Raw genomic sequence first — 17,432 nt, forward strand, 5'->3', positions numbered from 1 at the left:
TAGGTAATAGTGATTGAGGGTTTAGGGGTCGATTTCGGATTCAGCCCTAATTTGTACTGAGTTAGCTCACGTGTTTCACACTTCAGAACTTCCTTTAAGGAAACATAGGCATCGCCCCCTAAACCTTAAAAACGAGTGAGTGAATTCGGAGAGCCGCTGAACATACATCGGCTGTACACTCGTTAGTGCGGTGCAATGTGGGATAGAATGAGTGCACTCGATAACGTCCACTATGGTTTTGGACACCGCTAATGGCTGTCCCTTCAAATGACGCCTTTTTTGAGGGTATAGAGGGCGATTTCGGATTTAGCTAATGACACACGACAGGTGTTTTTAAAAATACAAAGCATTATTTTATTATATTTCAGCATAAACATCACTAGACAGGTAATGGACATAATCTATCTAGCTAAGATTTATAATTTATTTATGGCTGATATGTTGCATGTATATGTAACAAGCAAAGTATTTATCATAATGTGCTTTAAATAACATAAAACAATTATGTCAGAAAGATAACAACTCTGCTGTTGTTCTTAAATACCAGTAGTGATGCTGTAGAATGAGGACATTGTCATGTTGGCGGAAATAAGAGTCTTCCGTGTCTCAATGTGTAGCGTGTCAGGGTCCTTACTGTCCTTACCCATGCCGGAAATCATGAACACGATAAACTGATTCATTCATGACCACGGAAGCAAGGGAGCTGATTGAGATGCATGGTCATAACACGAGTTGGAAATATTGGATAAAACTTTGCACAAAGTAATGAATCACACAAGTGTCATGTCAACACAAGTGGTTATACTTTCAAAATGGTGTGTGTTTTAACATTTACCACATAATGCCACAGATGACCTTGAACCTGAAATGTTCTGTTAAATTAGAAAAGTCTGAAAAAACAGACATCCTCAATTGTAAAACTACAGAAAATCACATTTACTTTATTAAATTAACATATAGTAGTTCACATGCAGGTCATACAAAATCTGAGCTCGCACAGATCCTGGGTGTGAGGGGTGCTGTGAAATCATCTGAGGTGCTCTCCATGTTTCCATTTCATCATGAACACCACAATGACTCTTTCTGGAATCCCACCCAAAGCTAAAATTAGCCAGGTTACCCAAATGTGGCCTAATCTTAGCAATGACAAGCAGTAAAAAAAAAAAAGAAGGGCGGACTCTTTGATGAGATGTTCGTCACTGATGAGGTAAAAATAGATACTATACACATATGCAGTGTAAAGTCTCTTTTAAGTCTTTATGATTGTGCATTCAGATTATTGTTCGTTTTGGCCCATCGGGAACCCTGATAAGACCTGCAAGAAACCTCCTTCATTATTCGAAGCTGGTTCGCTGGCAAACAATTCGAAAACAGAGTCATATCGGCAGCAGTTCTGGTGGACTCTCGCCGTAGCAGTACTTCGCCTGCGGGTTCCTGTAGGTGTTTTCATGTTGGACGCTCTGAAACAAGACAATAGCAGGGTATTTCATGTATTCTGGACTGGAACACCACAAACAAGCTAAAGCCGCAATAAACCAACATAGAGAGTGTGACGCTCACCTGTGAGGAAGTACGACACTTGGCAAGACACAACTCAAAATGATCTTCCACTGCAGTGAAGAGGTTCTGGAACCCTTCTGCGGCTCTGTTTAGAAAACGCTCCAAAAGAGGTTGCTGATGGGAAGAGAGCAGGAGTCAGAGAGAGATTTTGTCAGGCGGGAGTGGCCTGATTTTGTATTCCGGTTAGGTGACAAACATCTAGTGATCATGAAACTGCATTCTAAGGTAATAAAAACATAACGGTTCATTATGTACACCACTTTATACACCACTGAAAACATAGTTATGTATGCCAATAGATCCTCATAAATACTACACACTGCACCTTTAATTGTTGCAACTCCAGAACGTTGCAACACATTTATGCTGTTGTGGTTCATAAACGGAAAATACAAAACACTATGAGTCACAATATTTAGTGGTATTTTACTGTAAGACTCAATATTGTATGACATTGCAAGTGACCGGGAAAAACAGGGAAAAGACAGGGAAAAAAATGTGAAAGAATTCCACTTTCTGTCGAATCGATTAATCACATCTAAAATAAAAGATTGTGTTTACATATGTGTGTACTGTGTATAATTATGTATATATATATATAAATACACACATGCATGTATTTATGAAAATGCGTTATATTTATATATAAAATCTTTATATTTATTTATTTATATTAAATTCATATATATTATATATAATCTAAATATATATATACAGTATATACATCCAAGTGTTTCTTAAATATTATATATATATATATATATATATACATATACATATACATATACATACACCGATCAGGCATAACATTATCCTAATATTGTGTCGGTCCCCCTTTTGCTGCCAAAACAGCCCTGACCCGTCGAAGCATGGACTACACCAGACCCCTGAAAGTTTGCTGTACGTGGTATCTGGCACCAAGATATTAGCAGCAGATCCTTTAAGTCCTGTAAGTTGTGAGGTGGGGCCTGCATGGATTGCACTTGTTTGTTCAGCACATCCGACAGATACCTGATTGGATTGAGACCTGGGGAATTCGGAGGCCAAGTCATCACCTCAAACTCGTTGTTGTGCTCCTCAAACCATTCCTGAACCATTTTTGCTTTGTGGCAAGGCGCATTATCCTGCTGAAAGAGCCACAGCCACCAGGGAATACAGTTTCCATGAACGGGTGTACATATTCTGCAACAATGCTTAGGTAGGTTGTACGTGCCAAAGGAACATCCACATAGATGGCAGGACCCAAGGTTTCCCAGCAGAACATTGCCCAAAGCATCACACTGCCTCCGCCGGCTTGCCTTCTTCCCATAGTGCATCCTGGTGCCATGTGTTCCCCAGGTAAGTGACGCACACACACCTGGCCCTCCACGTGATGTAAAAAAAATGTGATTCATCAGACCCAGGCCACCTTCTTCCATTGCTCCGTGGTCCAGTTCTGATGCTAACGTGCCCACTATTGGCGCTTTCGATGGTGGACAGGGCTCAGCGTGGGCACCCTGACTGGTCTGAGGCTATGCAGCCCCAAACTGCGATGCACTGTGTATTCTGGCACCTTTCTATCAGAACCAGCATTAACTTCTTGAGCAATTTGAGCTACAGTAGTTCGTCTTCGCTCCCCACGTGCATCAATGAGCCTTGGCTGCCCATGACCCTGTTGCCGGTTCCCCACTGTTCCTTCCTTGGACCACTTTTGATGGCGGAACACCCCACAAGAGCTGCAGTTTTGGAGATGCTCTGACCCAGTCGTCTAGCCATCACAATTTTGCCCTTGTCAAACTCGCTCAAATCCTTACGCTTGCCCATTTTTCCTGCTTCTAACACATGGTCATAATGTTATGCCTGATCGGTAGAAGCAGCAGCCGTTCAGCACTTGCCGAGAACAGCTTCATCTCAGCCAGTCCTTCGTGAATTTGCCACTGGCTCTTATGTAGATAGTATTTAAACATGAGGTATAATTCATTTTGGTATATCAAACGAGCAATTTTTGGTCTTATTCATCTATTACTTGTTCCAGAGCTAATGCATTTGGCTAAGGGCACAGTTTCATAACTTTATTTTTTTTTTTAACTGAAATCTGTAGGCTACTATAACAAGCGCTGCTTTTGTACTTTTGACTGAACTGTTTGCTTGTGCTTATTTCCTATTGTACAAACTTCTTATACTTTTATAATGGCTAATATTAAACATAAAATATAATATATAAAATATATAAAAATATAAAAAATATTTTATATAAATAATATGCTGTATTTGGTATTTGCGAAAGGATCCATTTGTGATTGTGATTTTGACTTCAGTGAAAGTTACATTATTACACCCTTAGATGGCAGCAAAGACTGTCTTAATAAGTGAGTCAGTAGTGAGTCAAGACTTTTATATTGAAAGGATGAAACAAGTTTGTAAACAATAAGACGCAACTTACAAAACACTGACTAGTGCTGTCATGGGAAAACCGTTATAGAATTAGTAACGGAGGCTTGGGCTCAACTGTCAAACCGTCAACTTGAGATTTGAATCTGTGGCGGAAGGAAGTGAAGAGTGTGTTGTGTCTTATTTATCTACACACTTATTTATTTGCCATCGAACTGTTGTATAAACGCAATATCACACTCTATGCTACATGGCTGTATATATCAGCACGGCTGTGATTCGGACGTGTATAATAATACTAATGTATTGTATAGTATAAGAAAAGCCCACAAAGATAACCCAAATACATTATATTATTTTGGCAGATTAGAGCATTTAATAGACAGAAAAGATTCCTATGAATTACAAAATTGACTACAACCGTTCTAGTAAAAACGTTGTCATCTATTGCTGGACTGTTTAAAAGTAATTTAGACACCATGATTAGTTTGATGTTGAAGATATGTTGTTTGAAGTACCTTATCAGGCTGGAGGCAGCAGGAAACGCAGTACTCATAGACGCTACAGCAGCCATTGGCCAGACAGCTTTTACAGACATACTGGCTTGAGCTGGGAGCATTAACGTTGCAACAACCATTCACCAGTAAATCCTTCCTCTCACATACATAACCTGAAGAGAAAGAAAAAGAAACGTCTGTGTTAAATGGAACATTGGTCATGCATGTGAATACACATATGCCCACGGACGTGTTAACAATGAAATAAGGAGCTGCACATGCAAGCATGGTGTGGTTGGTGAATGTGTGTGTGTGTTATAATTCAGCCTGCATCAATTCACATTCTGCCCTCTCTGTCCCAATACTAACCCTCCTCATTCGGCAAAACCCTCCTCAAAAGTAATAAAACCCAGTTACAATTGCTACAACGCTGTATCTCCCTCAACTAATACTGTAAAAGTGGGACTCAGATGTTCTACCTATTTACAAATGCAATGATGTGATTGCCAACATCAACAATGAAGTTCAACATCAGGTGAATCTCACGACTAAAGAACATGTCTAAGTCCTAACTCACCCCAAAACCAAAGGAAAAACACAAATAATTTGCATGAAAAAAATCTATTTTTTGTACCATTAAGATTTTAGAATTTTGACACTTTTTTAATGAAAGTTAAACCATATTTCAGGCCAAATTTTCTTTACTGCATATATTATATACATAAATTCTATATATATATGGTTTTAATACTATCTTTACACTGATTTTACAGATTGCAGATTACAGTAAGACTGTATAAATATTTTAATATTTATAATAATAATTTGACAAAATAATAATATAGTGGGGAAAATCCCAGATTACATTAAGTATTAAAGTAATGATAATCTATTATTCATCACTAAGAATAATATTTATGAGAATGGGTGAATGTGAGGCTATTTGTAAAGCGCTTTGATGGTCATGGGTCTGTTGAAAGCGCTATATAAATCCATTAAAAAAAAATACCTATATGTAATTACATCTGTCATTAATTTCTGTAGTTAAATTTATAATTACACTGTTGTCACTTCCCTTACACCTAACCCTACACTTAAACTCACCCATACCACCACACCTGTCCCTAACTTTACCCGTATCCCACCTCAATATCAGCAAAAGTGTTGAACACAATAATTACATTGTACTTATTTTTTGATGCAAGTACATAGTAGTTAAGGTAGGGCTGTACGATTAATCGAAATTCAGAACCTCTAACCGACGTATTTTTCCCTTGTCGGTTATTTTGGTTTTAGTCACGTGACTCCGCCCCGTCAGTCACATCAAGTGCAGTTTGATGCAGAGATGCAGGAGCAGTTATCTTTGTTTATAGATGCCCAGAATCACTATAGTAACTGCATGTTGTACACAGTTTATACAGGTAAGTTAATTGCCGTTCTTATAGTCTACGCGCTGCCACACACACACACAAACGGCGCGCGCAAGCTCCGAAGCCAGATCGCTTTCACTTTCGTCCTCTTAAAGTTTGTCACGTAAATGCGTTTAAAGCATAGACTGTAAAAAAATATGGACGTAGTGTCCGTGACGTCACCCATAGGATTCTGATGAGCCGTTCTGAAGCGCAAAGTATTGACGAGATGGCCGTTGCCATCTTGGCAGTGCGTCACTCCCGGATAACAGAAAATGGGCAAAAAGGCTGGACGTGGGCGGAGCTGAAGTGAGGCGATGACTAACAGACAGCAGGTAAATGGCTATCCACCTGTCACTCGAAGTGGCCACGCCCTTAATTATGCAGAACTTTAATGCTTTATATAATGTAAACCAATGAGTTATAAAAAAAAATTCACCCCCCTCACAGTTGTCATGAAGGGCAAAATTAGCCGTATAGACCAAAACCACAATTTGTACCAGGCTGTAAATATGTTTTAATCTGCTGTAAAGTTGGGCATTTTAACATGGGGCTCAATGAGATTCTGCTCCCTTCTGGAGCATGTCTCTAGCGGCCAGTCGATGAATTGCAGTTTAAGTCACTTCCGAATTGGCTTCAAGAGAAACTGCGGGAGGTTGCTGCTTGGTTTAAAGCCTTGCCAGTTTTAACATTTAAAGCGATTGTGCACTATTCAAAAACAACAATACGGAAAACGTATCCGTTCAGTGCTCAGCTTCTTTCTGTGACACAGAGAGCCGAGCCGTGATCGCGTCTCTGACAACGCGTGCGCGCCCTGAAGGCAGACCTCTTTCACCTGCGTCGTCACAAAGCTTTGTCATTTGTATGCGTTTTAAGGCCTGCCAGAACATTAAAGCGATTTTAGACCATCAGATGTGTATTATGTTGAACTAATGCCTGATATATTGTGACAAACGAACACTCAGACAGAAGCTCGCACATCACGCGAAGATCGCGCGCAGAGAGGAGCGCAGAGACGCATTGTCAACGCTGTCCTGTGACTTAAGTAAAGTCACTAAAGTAGCTTAGAAACTCAACCGTTATAGGCATATATTTGAATACCTTTGAATACCTTAAAGGGTAACTTCAGTGATTTAGCATTAGGCTTTGTATCAGTAGAAACCCCATAGAATATTTGAATTATGGTACTTTCCCCCCTCATATCCCCCTGAGACGAGAGAATTATGCATTTTATTTCTGGAAAAAATCCTCCGATGACGCAAAGGCTTTTTGGCCAGAGGCTAAGGACTACAGCCACTAGATGGAGCTGTTCCGCATGTTTTCAACCCGCCCATAGGGAAAAGATCTCACGCACAGAATGTAAGACACAGACGGCCGCATGGACAATCATAACGGATCATCACGGATACTCAGCGCGGTGCAGAGTAAAGTGAGTGTTTCAACTTTTCAATAAATTCCTGTGATAGTTTAGCTTCCATATGCGATCTGAAAACGCGCCAGACTGGCGCTTAACGTTACCTCAGCTCTTCGTGATGAATGAACTCTGACCCTGCTGCGTCTGTGCCGTGACTTTCGTTCGGCTCACTCACACTTTATTGAGAAGACACGTTCAGTTTTTAATTGTAGTGTTTATTCTCTAACTGAACGAAATGATTGTACTACTATGAAGATCAAAATGACGGTGTACAGAGTGGCCTCGTAGGGCAGCGAAGCAAGTGCATTCTGGGAGTTGTTGTCTTTCATCCACATGAGACAAAAATAAATTTTCTGTCTTTTCTCAGTCTAGAAGGCACCAAATTCAAAAATAATTTCACATTTCTACTGCATAAATGACCAAGTTTAAATACAAAGCTTAATGCTAAATCACTGAAGTAACCCTTTAAGTAAGTACAAACCACAGGTTCATAATGAATAGACATTATGAGTAATTCACACACACAATCACTCTCTCATTAATGCATTCAAATAAATGTAATGTAGGCCTACTGTGCTAATTTATCTGTATCTGATGTACAACAAGCAGAAATCTGCTCCATAGACAATAATAACTGCTGAAAGTGAACTGTTTCCTTCAAGTATTTTAAAATCACAAAGAAATACATTTTTTCATGAGAATTTTTTTTCTCCACCTTTTAATAGTAGAAAATATTCACAGTAAAAACCTTACCAGGAACTTACTCAAAAACCTTATGAGGGCAAAAAATGGAAAGCAAAAAAATAATAATAATCGTCCATTAATCGTAATCGAGGTAAAATGTTCAATTAATCGAGGTTTTTATTTTTGGTCAAATCGTTACAGCCCTAAGTTAAGGCCACCTAATATAAAGTGGGACCAACATTTTTATGTAAAATATCAATGATAGAAGTAGTTTAAATATTATTACATCTTCTGTGGAAGTCTCAGGACCAAAAATGTTCGTCCAATCATTGCTTTCGGACTGTGTCAACGTATATATTTCCATACCTCCGCGCACCCTGACATCACATGTCATCAGCGCATTCTTTTACAGTTCCTCCTGAACCAAAACAACAAGCTCATGCTGCGTTCACGCCATGTCGTAACCGTAATTAGAAAAAAGATGGCAACCCGTGAGCTGTTCACATCCTTAGCCTTGGATTTATGTGTTTCTATGTCAACACTATCAACGGCAAAATCAGGAGGTACAACTAGAGCTCTGTAAGTTGTTTGCGTTCATTATTATTTAAATGTTATGTAATTTGAGACATGAGGTAATTTAATGACGTCACTCGTGACACTTTGCAGACTCCGCTGTGTGTTCATGTGTTTTAAAGGAGGCGTGGCTTTGGAGACGCTCTGAAGTGAGGGTGGGAACTCGTGCTTTCCAAGCTAGCTTGCTATTGCTAGCCTCTCCGAAATTGCCTATCCTACCTTTAATGCATAACAGCTTTGTAGTGAATAGTTGGCCAAGGTGGTGACCATCCCCGTCACTTACCCAGTTCATCCGTGAGAAGGTTCTTTCCCTGAATAGAGTTTCTGCACTGTGAGATCTGCCTGCTGCTGTTGCCCAGGATGAACTTGATCTTCCACTGGATGGGGTGATCCGCGTCCCTCGCCTCCAGGAGGGTCCTATCCCGGATCGTTCGCTCCTCCTGTACACATCACACACAGAACATCATTGCTTTTCCATTACATGGTTCGTCTCCTCTCAGATGAGCATGGACCTATTGCTATTGTCTAACCTATTGTGTAACGTTAGTAACACATTATTAGCAGTTTGATGACATAGCCAAACCAAAGGCTAATCATCAATTACCGTTATGTGTCCGATGTTGTAGAGAGCAATACATAAAACGCATTACCATTCGGATACATCGACTTGTAGACGACCCTGTATAATTCACTCTTCCACTTCTTCTGAATCAGTTTCTGGTACAAAACATATATGGGTAAAGTGCAGGGTTTACTACAGTAATGCTGACCGAGTGGATCTCTGAGATGGTGTGAGTGTGTGAGTGGAGGTGGGGCTAATTTGCATATTCATGGTTCCACATATAATGAAACGAGTGTAGAGATACATTCAAGCTGTTTTGAGGCATGAAGAAATTATTTTTACTGGAAAAAAATGCTTAAAGCTACACTGTGTAACTTTTTTAGTCTATTGTTAGCTAAAAACACTTAGTTCTTTCAAAAATATATGTGCTCATTAATGTATATTTACTTCTTTCAAGTAATAAAGTATTCTCGTAAGTTTATAATATGCCATTGAAAATACATAAGGTAATGGGATCTAACGGTGGTCGCCATGTTGCCCCTCCATTTTGAAAGTACATTAGCCAAAGAGGGACATACCCGTAAATTCAAGCTTCGCTTTTCGCGTTTTAACCGGTTTTAATACTCAATGGCACTGTACAAAATTCTCTGCCTCGCGCATGTGCGCGTCAACTTGTTCAGACATGTCTGGTGCATGCGCAGAGAGTTTTCATCTCAGCAGCGTCCAGTAACAGAGTTATACAGAGTTTTCCTGGCTTGTTTATTCCTCAAAAGTCTGTTTTTCCTTGTGTGGTATTTCTGTGCGTTAATAACTCCGTAAGTAATAATAGTTATTGTCATTGTAGATGTGTTTCAGAGTGTGTCATCGCGTAATTCAGTTGATGTCACCTCAGAAGTATTTTTGTGTCAACATAGGGTACAATAGCGTAATGCTCACCTATTTGAATAATCATTCAGTTATTTTGTTATCAACAATGTTTATTCGTTTATAGAAAATATTTGCTTGTAATGTATGTTGATGGAAATATGTATCAGGTCTGATCGGCATAGTGCACTGCAGTGCTAACGTTAAAGCGCCGCACACACTTTTGTAATCCGACACCGCTTGTTAGCTGCGGCAGCTCCGCTCCTTTTAATGCAGCTGCCTTTAGCGCCTATATATGGTACAATAAGCTCTGGTTTACGGTTACATTATACAAATGTAACTTATAAGTATAGTTATACAGTTCTTAACTGTGTATGTATATTTACCATCCTTATTTGTTCTCTCACAGAAACCACATTTATGTAGCCTACATATCCACGGAAACCTGTTTATGCCTTGCAATTGGATGACTGAATAAACATTACTATCATCAAAGTTCACTCTGGATTAGCTGCAGTTCTTTCTAGCCGAATAATTAGGCCAGTTGAGTTCCAACCATCCCACTGCGCACAGAATATCCCACAGGCACCGTGTCGAATGTGGACGAGGTCGAACTGGAAGCCATGTTAATCTTGGACTAAATCGGCCACCGTAGGAGTTGAAACGAAATCGGAATTGAGAGGAACAGAAACTAAAATTCACTGGATGGTCATATACCTTTTCACCACTAGATGGGGGAAAATATCACACAGTGTAGCTTTAAATATGTTGTTTTTATCATCAAAGATCACTTTTAAGGAATACAATTATTGACTGCAGGGAAACTTTAAGAAGCCCGGAGGGGACTAGATTTGAGGAAGCAAATAAAAAAGACACAATATTATGAAATGTACATAATTATGAAATTATTATTACAATTTAAAATAACTGTATTCAATTATAATACATTTTAAAATGTAATTTAGTCCTATGATGGAAAAGCTATTTTTTTTCAACAGCCGTTCTTTGATGGATAGAAAAAAAGGAATGAATAATTTTATTCAGCAAAGATGCATTAAATTCATCAAAAGTGACAGTAAAGACAATAATGTTACAATTAATATGTTTCAGATTTCAAATAAATGCTGCATAATTTGAACTTTCTGTTAATCAAATAATTCAATAAAAAATTGTATAATGGATTCTGAAGGATCATGTGACACTGAAGAATGTTTCACAATATTACAACTTTACTGTATTTTTGATCAAATAACCGCCTTTGTTAGCATAATGTATATAAGTGCTGTCAAATCGATCAATCACGATTAATCACATCCAAAATAAAAGTTTATGTTTACATAATATATGTGTGTGTACTATCTGTGCATAATTATCATGTATATATACACACATGCATGCATGTATACATTTAAGAAAAATGTGTTAGGTTTATATAAAATATTTATATAGTATATACAAATATATACAGTATATACATGCAAATATTGCTTAAATGTACATGAATGAGTGTGTATTTATATATACATAATAATTAAACACAGTAAACCCACATATATTATGTAAACAACTTTTATTTTGGATACGATTAATCGATTTGACAGCACTAATATATATTATACATACAATATATATATTTTGTGTGTGTGTATATATATATATATATATATATATATATATATATATATATATATATATATATATATATATATATATTACACACATATATAAACAAACACGTACATGTTAGACGCGATTAATCGATCAATAATATATATATACACACACACACACACACACACACACACACACACACACACGTGAGCATGTTGCCTCCCTAGTGGGGACACAGCAGCATCAAAAACCTCAGTACATACATAACTCGCCTGTTTGAGGGTGCTGGTGAGAAAGTAGATGAGCGACAATCCGAACACGACACCCAGGACCCAACGCTTGCGCAGGAGCCGGCGGAGCACCATGGAGGCGTTCTTCTGGATGTGCACCAGGTCCAGGTAGATGTGATGGAGCTAAACAAACAGCACCAGCGATCTCAGACAGAGAGATCCAGCTGATTCACTTAACAAAGCATCTCTTGCATCAAATCCACTCACTGTCACTGTCAGCGATCGCGTGAAGAACACGTATTTATGACACAGGCCGCCAGTAGAGATCGATTGCCGTCGTTAGCTGGACAAACAGTGAGTTGTAGAGGCATTTAACCCATTTTATGCATGAAATGTTCTGGATGGTGACTTATGCATTGATATATCTCATACTGACAGATGTAGCTGCAAAACACCAACACCAGATCGTTATCAAACCGATTGAAACGTGCGCGGCTTTAATCTAATATTCTAATCTAATATGCACGATCACAGGAATGTGATAAGATTATTTGTTTAAATTGTTTAAATACTTAGAGTTGCAGAAATCAGCCTGCACAACAACAGCTTTCTCCATGCGGAAATGCGGAGCAACGCCGCATCGTGATTGGCTGTCCGCCTTGTGTACTTCCGGAAACAAAACGGTTCACATCCGCTCTTCAGTCTGCATCACTGACTGATGTTTTCACCTTTTTTTTGGTGTTTATGTAAAAACAATCACGAAAAACAGTCATTAAAGATTAATTTGTGCGTTTCTGTTGCACGCTACGATGAAGGTAAGATCATTCTGCTCGTTTCTAAGACATTAGATGGTCGTTTAAACCGATAAAAGCAGGATTCATCACTGACAGGCTCATGTTCATTCATAGCTTGGTCCAAAATGTAAAAATATTAGTATACTGTTGTTACTATAGTTATTACTACACAACTGTCATAAAACAATTAACAATTTAATTTGTGTAAGTCTATCTATCTATCTATCTATCTATCTATCTATCTATCTATCTATCTATCTGTCTGTCTGTCTGTCTGTCTGTCTGTCTGTCTGTCTGTCTGTCTGTCTGTCTGTCTGTCTGTCTGTCTGTCTGTCGGTCTGTCTCAAATATTTACCATAGTAATATCTATCTGTCTGTCTGTACATATACAAACATCTCTTCATACATTATTCATAGTTGTACTGTATGTTTAAGATGCTCTTTTCCATAAAATAAGTGAAAGGTGACTTTTGCTGTCAAGCAAGATTTTCAGCGATTAATGAAATTTCAGGCTGTTCCTCACATAAAGATACACTATATTTCCAAATGTTTTGGGACGCCTGCCTTTACATGCACATGAACTTTAATGACACCCCATTCTTAATCTGTAGGGTTTAATATGGAGTTGGCCCACCCTTTGCAGCTAAACAGCTTCAACTCTTCTGGGATGGCTTTCCACAAGGTTTAGGAGTGTGTTTATGGGAATTTTTGACAATTTTTTTAGAAGCGCATTTGTGAGGTCAGGTACTGATGTTGGACAAGAAGCCTGGCTCTCAGTCTCCGCTCTAATTCATCCTAAAGGTGTTCTATCGGGTTGAGGTCAGGACTCTGTACAGGCCAGTCAAGTTCCTCCACACCAAACTCGCTCATCCATGTCTTTATGGACCTTGCTTTGTGCACTGGAGCGCAGTCATGTTGGAACATGAAGGGGCCATCCCCAAACTGTTCCCACAAAGTTGGGAGCATGAAATTGTCCAAAATGTCTTGGTATGCTACTATGCTGAAGCATTAAGAGTTCCTTTCACTGGAACTAAGGGGCCAAGCCCAACCCCTGAAAAACAACCCCACACCATAATCCTCCCTCCACCAAACTTTACACTTGGCACAATGCAGACAGGCAAGTACCGTTCTCCTGGCAACCGCCAAACCCAGACTCATCCATCGGATTGCCAGACTTTAGCCCCGTTTCCACTGAAATTACCCAGAACAATTTGCACCAGGAACTTTTTTTACAGGAACTTTTTTCCCCCAGACCTGCGTTTCCACTGCTGTTTAAAGTAATGTGAAGAATAGGCAAATTAGTTCAGAGACGTAGGACTGCGCGCGGCTGCTCCTCCCAGTCAGCGACGGACAATAATCATTTACTGTCTGCAACAATAACAAGTGGAGGAGATGCAAGCTGCGCTGCTTTTGCTAGTTATGTATTGGTTTACTAAATATGTAATTAACAAAATGGCGGAAAAGAGACGAGCACTGATACTAAAGCGTATTCTGAAAGCTCGTAAAGCTAGATTTAAAATAAGACAACGTATGTTATTATCAGCTATTACAGACATTGACCGTGAGATTGCTGAGACGAACACGTGCCATCGGACAGAAAGAGCAAGACTGATATTTACTGAACGCAGAACGAACCTCGCAAGACTTTTAAAAATGCCGGTTGAAATAAAATGCTGCGTGAGCTTAACCAATCAGCATGTTCAGCGCACAAGTCCCACCCCTGAAAGTTCCGGAACTTTTAAAAAGTACTACCTCGCGAGCAGGGACTCTCGGAGGGGGAAATATTTACTCAGAACTTAATTTTAGACCCTGGTTCCTGCGGTCGAAACACACCGAGTACCACCCCAAAGTTCCTAGTTCCTGGGGAAAGTTCCTGCGGTGGAAACGCTCTCCATGAAGCTCTCTACGGACTGTTCTTGAGCTAATCTGAAGGCCAAGTTTGGAGGTCTGTAGCTATTGACTCTGCAGAAAGTTGGGGACTTCTGCGCACTGTGCCCCTCAGCATGCGCTGACCCCGCTCTGTGATTTTACGTGGCCTATCACTTCATAGCTGAGTTGCTGCTGTTACCAATTGCTTCCACTTCATAATACCACTATCAGTTGACCATGGAATATTTATTAGTGAGGAAATTTCACGAATGGAATTGCACAGGTGGTAACCTATCACAGTACCACGCCTGAATTCACTGAGCTCCTGAGAGCGACCCATTCTTTCACAAATGTTTGTAGAAGCGTCTGAAGCGGCTTCAGAAGACTAGGAATATAATGTAAAATCATATACTGCTACTATTTTGTTTTTTAAATGTAATTCATGGAATATGAAGCCCCTGGTCACAGTTTAGAAGTTTAGTTTATTTAGTTTATTTTTTTTATGGAAGAAAACAGCTCATTATTAGCTGGTAAACTTCTCCTTTTGTGAGAAGTTTCCACAGTGTGTTCCACAGAAGAAATTAAGTCATGAACTATCTCTTATATATAGCACAATTTCATCATCTAAACATTTCCTATTCTAGTACGTATACTGTGCATGCTTTTATGTCACAATATCATGTCATGTGCTGAATTATTCTATACAGTGTCCTTTTGCACAATTTTATTTTAATTGTTTTATGTTGTAATAAGTACATTTCTCTTAAATCATACATTTGTGTTTCTTTTTGGTACCTGACATCCTGTTTCTCCCCAGTTTTGGAGCTCCTGGTGATAAAGCGGGTGCCATGCAGAGACGCCACAGCAGCAACACTGAGGGAATGCCGCCAGAAAGGTTCGGTTTTACTCATATTTTAAGTCTTTTTTTATTCCCACCCTACTTAATTTATCTGGTTTTGATGTTGGTTGCCCCTCCATCCTTAGTCAGCAAGCTTCACCTGTTAAGTCACTGTAACATGACAAATAAGCTCAGGTAAAGTTACTGAGCATTCATTTGTTTACAATTGTTAAAAGGATAGTTCACCCAAAAATTTAAATTCTGTCATCACTTGAACACAAAAGAAGATATTTTAAAGAATGTTGGTGACCCGACAGTTGACGGCACCCATTGACTTAGTAGGAAAAAACAAATATGGAAGTCAATGGCTAACATCAAATGTTTGATTAACAACATTATTGAAAATAATGAGGTGTACTTATATTGTTAGTATAATTTTTACATCATAAAATTTCTTAATTTAGAAATAAAAGGCATTTTTCTATCCTGATTTTAGCCCTCTGGCAGAGAATGCTCTGTTTGAAGGGGCGTGTCTGCTGGGAGACTTCAGTGTAAACGCCCACTGCTGTGATTGGCTGACGTCTTTGCATTTGAAATGAGTATTACATGTGGAGCCCCTCTCGAATACGTTAACTACGTTTTTTTTTTAAGATTACAGCTGTCAAGATGAACAAATCGTGAAAGTGTTGATAAGAGCATTATATTTAGTTCCCTTTCGAGAGTACTCTCGTATTGCAAATGTGTTATACGTTTGTTTAATCAACGATCTATTCCCATCACATGAAAGGCTGCAGTGAAGAGCATTGAGTAGACAGTCTGTTTATCGCGTGAATGCAATGATCTCGTCATTGCAACGCTATTTCTCTCACAAAATGCTTTCACCTCAACCAACAGCAAACACGACATCGATATGAATACAGTAAGAGCTTCGTTGTGCAGCATAACAGCGTCATTCATTATAACGGCAGTTTGGGCAAGTGTGCAGATACACTCGCGACGTGTGATTGACAGCCTCAGCCATTATAAAGAGAGAGTTCTTTGATCAATCTCTGTAGTTTAATCACAATTTAAATAACAGATTTGTTTCATGCTACTAAGAGAAACAATGTGAAGTTGATCGTTTAGTCACTGGCTTGATTCACTGATGCATAAACAGTATTAAACGATTTAGAAAGAAAGTCTGTGTGAACTAGGGATGGGCATTTTTGTCAATTTCTCATTTCGATCATCGATAGGTCTCAAAAACGAGTACTCGGGGGCGGGGCATGTGCAGGGGGCGGGGCATGTCCGTCATTGAGATAATGAAAATACTGTTATGAAAATGGTTGTTGACAAATACAAACGTGACATAAAAGGTATATGAAAACATGAACATATAAAACAAAAAATAACTGCTAGATTATGATGCATAAATGTCTTTGAAAAAGAAACATCTTTATAAAATGACCGTCTCAAATAACCAAGTCAGTAATATCGAGCATTGCCTTTGAGCTGAAACTGTGAAATAACACCACCCTGCAGAGCTTGCTTGCTGGTTAATAAACTCAACCAAACGCACCCTATATCAATATTACTATGAAGATTATTATTAACCTATTACGACATAAATCAACACAAAAGGACGTGAATGCGCACGTGAACTTCAGCGTGCTAGATTTTACAGGCTATGGTTTGAAACGGAACATTTTGAATGCGCTCTTCCCAACAACGCTGATACACGGACAACGAAAGCACACAGAAACAACATTTTATTAAAATCGTTATAATGCTTTGACAGATTGACTCTGCACATCATGCACTTAATTGTGTTATTCATGATCGAAGTGTTTACAGACATCACTGCGCGTTTTCAAACTCATAATGAAAAACAGCTTCAAATAAACTTGCTCTACTGTTAAAAAAATACGAGAACTTCACGCGCTAGTCTGAGTGTTCTCGCTAGTTTCTCTGTGGATCAGCTGAACCACAGATCATTTACAGCATTTTCCACGGTGTTCTCATTATAATGCTATGACAGATTGGCGCTGCACATCTTGCACTAACCATTTAATGATCAGTGATTCCAGACATCACTGCAGTGCACGCCTCAGTTTCACTTTATTTCGCCACGGTCTGGAGGCGCTGTATAACGCTAACCAATCAGACCTCCGGTACCGC

The 17,432-nt window shown here is 39.0% G+C and overlaps 2 protein-coding genes across 5 annotated transcripts in view; one reads left to right on the forward strand and one right to left on the reverse strand.

Moving 5' to 3' along the window:
* Positions 1–335: 335 nt before the first annotated feature.
* spring1 (SREBF pathway regulator in golgi 1) lies at positions 336–12,439 on the reverse strand. Of its 4 annotated transcripts, none has more exons than XM_079815180.1 (6): positions 12,042–12,439; positions 11,817–11,957; positions 8,791–8,947; positions 4,449–4,600; positions 1,561–1,674; positions 336–1,460 (listed from the first exon to the last, which is right to left on the reverse strand). In XM_079815180.1, the coding sequence occupies exons 2-6, from the start codon at positions 11,907–11,909 to the stop codon at positions 1,377–1,379; spliced, it is 600 nt and encodes a 199-aa protein (XP_079671306.1). In that variant the 5' UTR covers positions 11,910–11,957; positions 12,042–12,439; the 3' UTR covers positions 336–1,376. The 4 variants fall into 4 exon arrangements, with proteins under 4 accessions (XP_079671306.1, XP_079671304.1, XP_079671305.1 ...); XM_079815178.1 differs by having other exon boundaries at positions 11,808–11,957; positions 12,042–12,400; XM_079815179.1 differs by having other exon boundaries at positions 11,817–12,439.
* Positions 12,431–17,432, forward strand: part of rnft2 (ring finger protein, transmembrane 2) — a 30,794-nt gene continuing 25,792 nt past the window's right edge. The window contains exons 1-2 of the mRNA XM_079815175.1: positions 12,431–12,589; positions 15,255–15,332. Of these exons, the coding sequence (XP_079671301.1) occupies positions 15,286–15,332 (47 nt within the window). The 5' untranslated portion in view covers positions 12,431–12,589; positions 15,255–15,285. The remainder of the gene's footprint in view (positions 12,590–15,254; positions 15,333–17,432) is intronic.

Source organism: Gobio gobio (genome assembly GCF_949357685.1).
Source record: "Gobio gobio genome assembly, chromosome: 4".
NCBI classification, from domain to species: Eukaryota; Metazoa; Chordata; class Actinopteri; order Cypriniformes; family Gobionidae; genus Gobio; species Gobio gobio.

Bases quoted from the DNA above. Each gene is read 5' to 3' on its own strand.
- spring1 (XM_079815177.1), bottom strand. From the start codon at position 11,909: ATGGTGCTCCGCCGGCTCCTGCGCAAGCGTTGGGTCCTGGGTGTCGTG. The intron at 8,948-11,807 runs GTATGTACTGAG...TGATGTGTACAG, and splicing joins CCCTCAAACAGGCGAGTTAT to GAGGAGCGAACGATCCGGGA. The intron at 1,675-4,448 runs GTACTTCAAACA...TCTTCCCATCAG, and splicing joins GCTGCCTCCAGCCTGATAAG to CAACCTCTTTTGGAGCGTTT.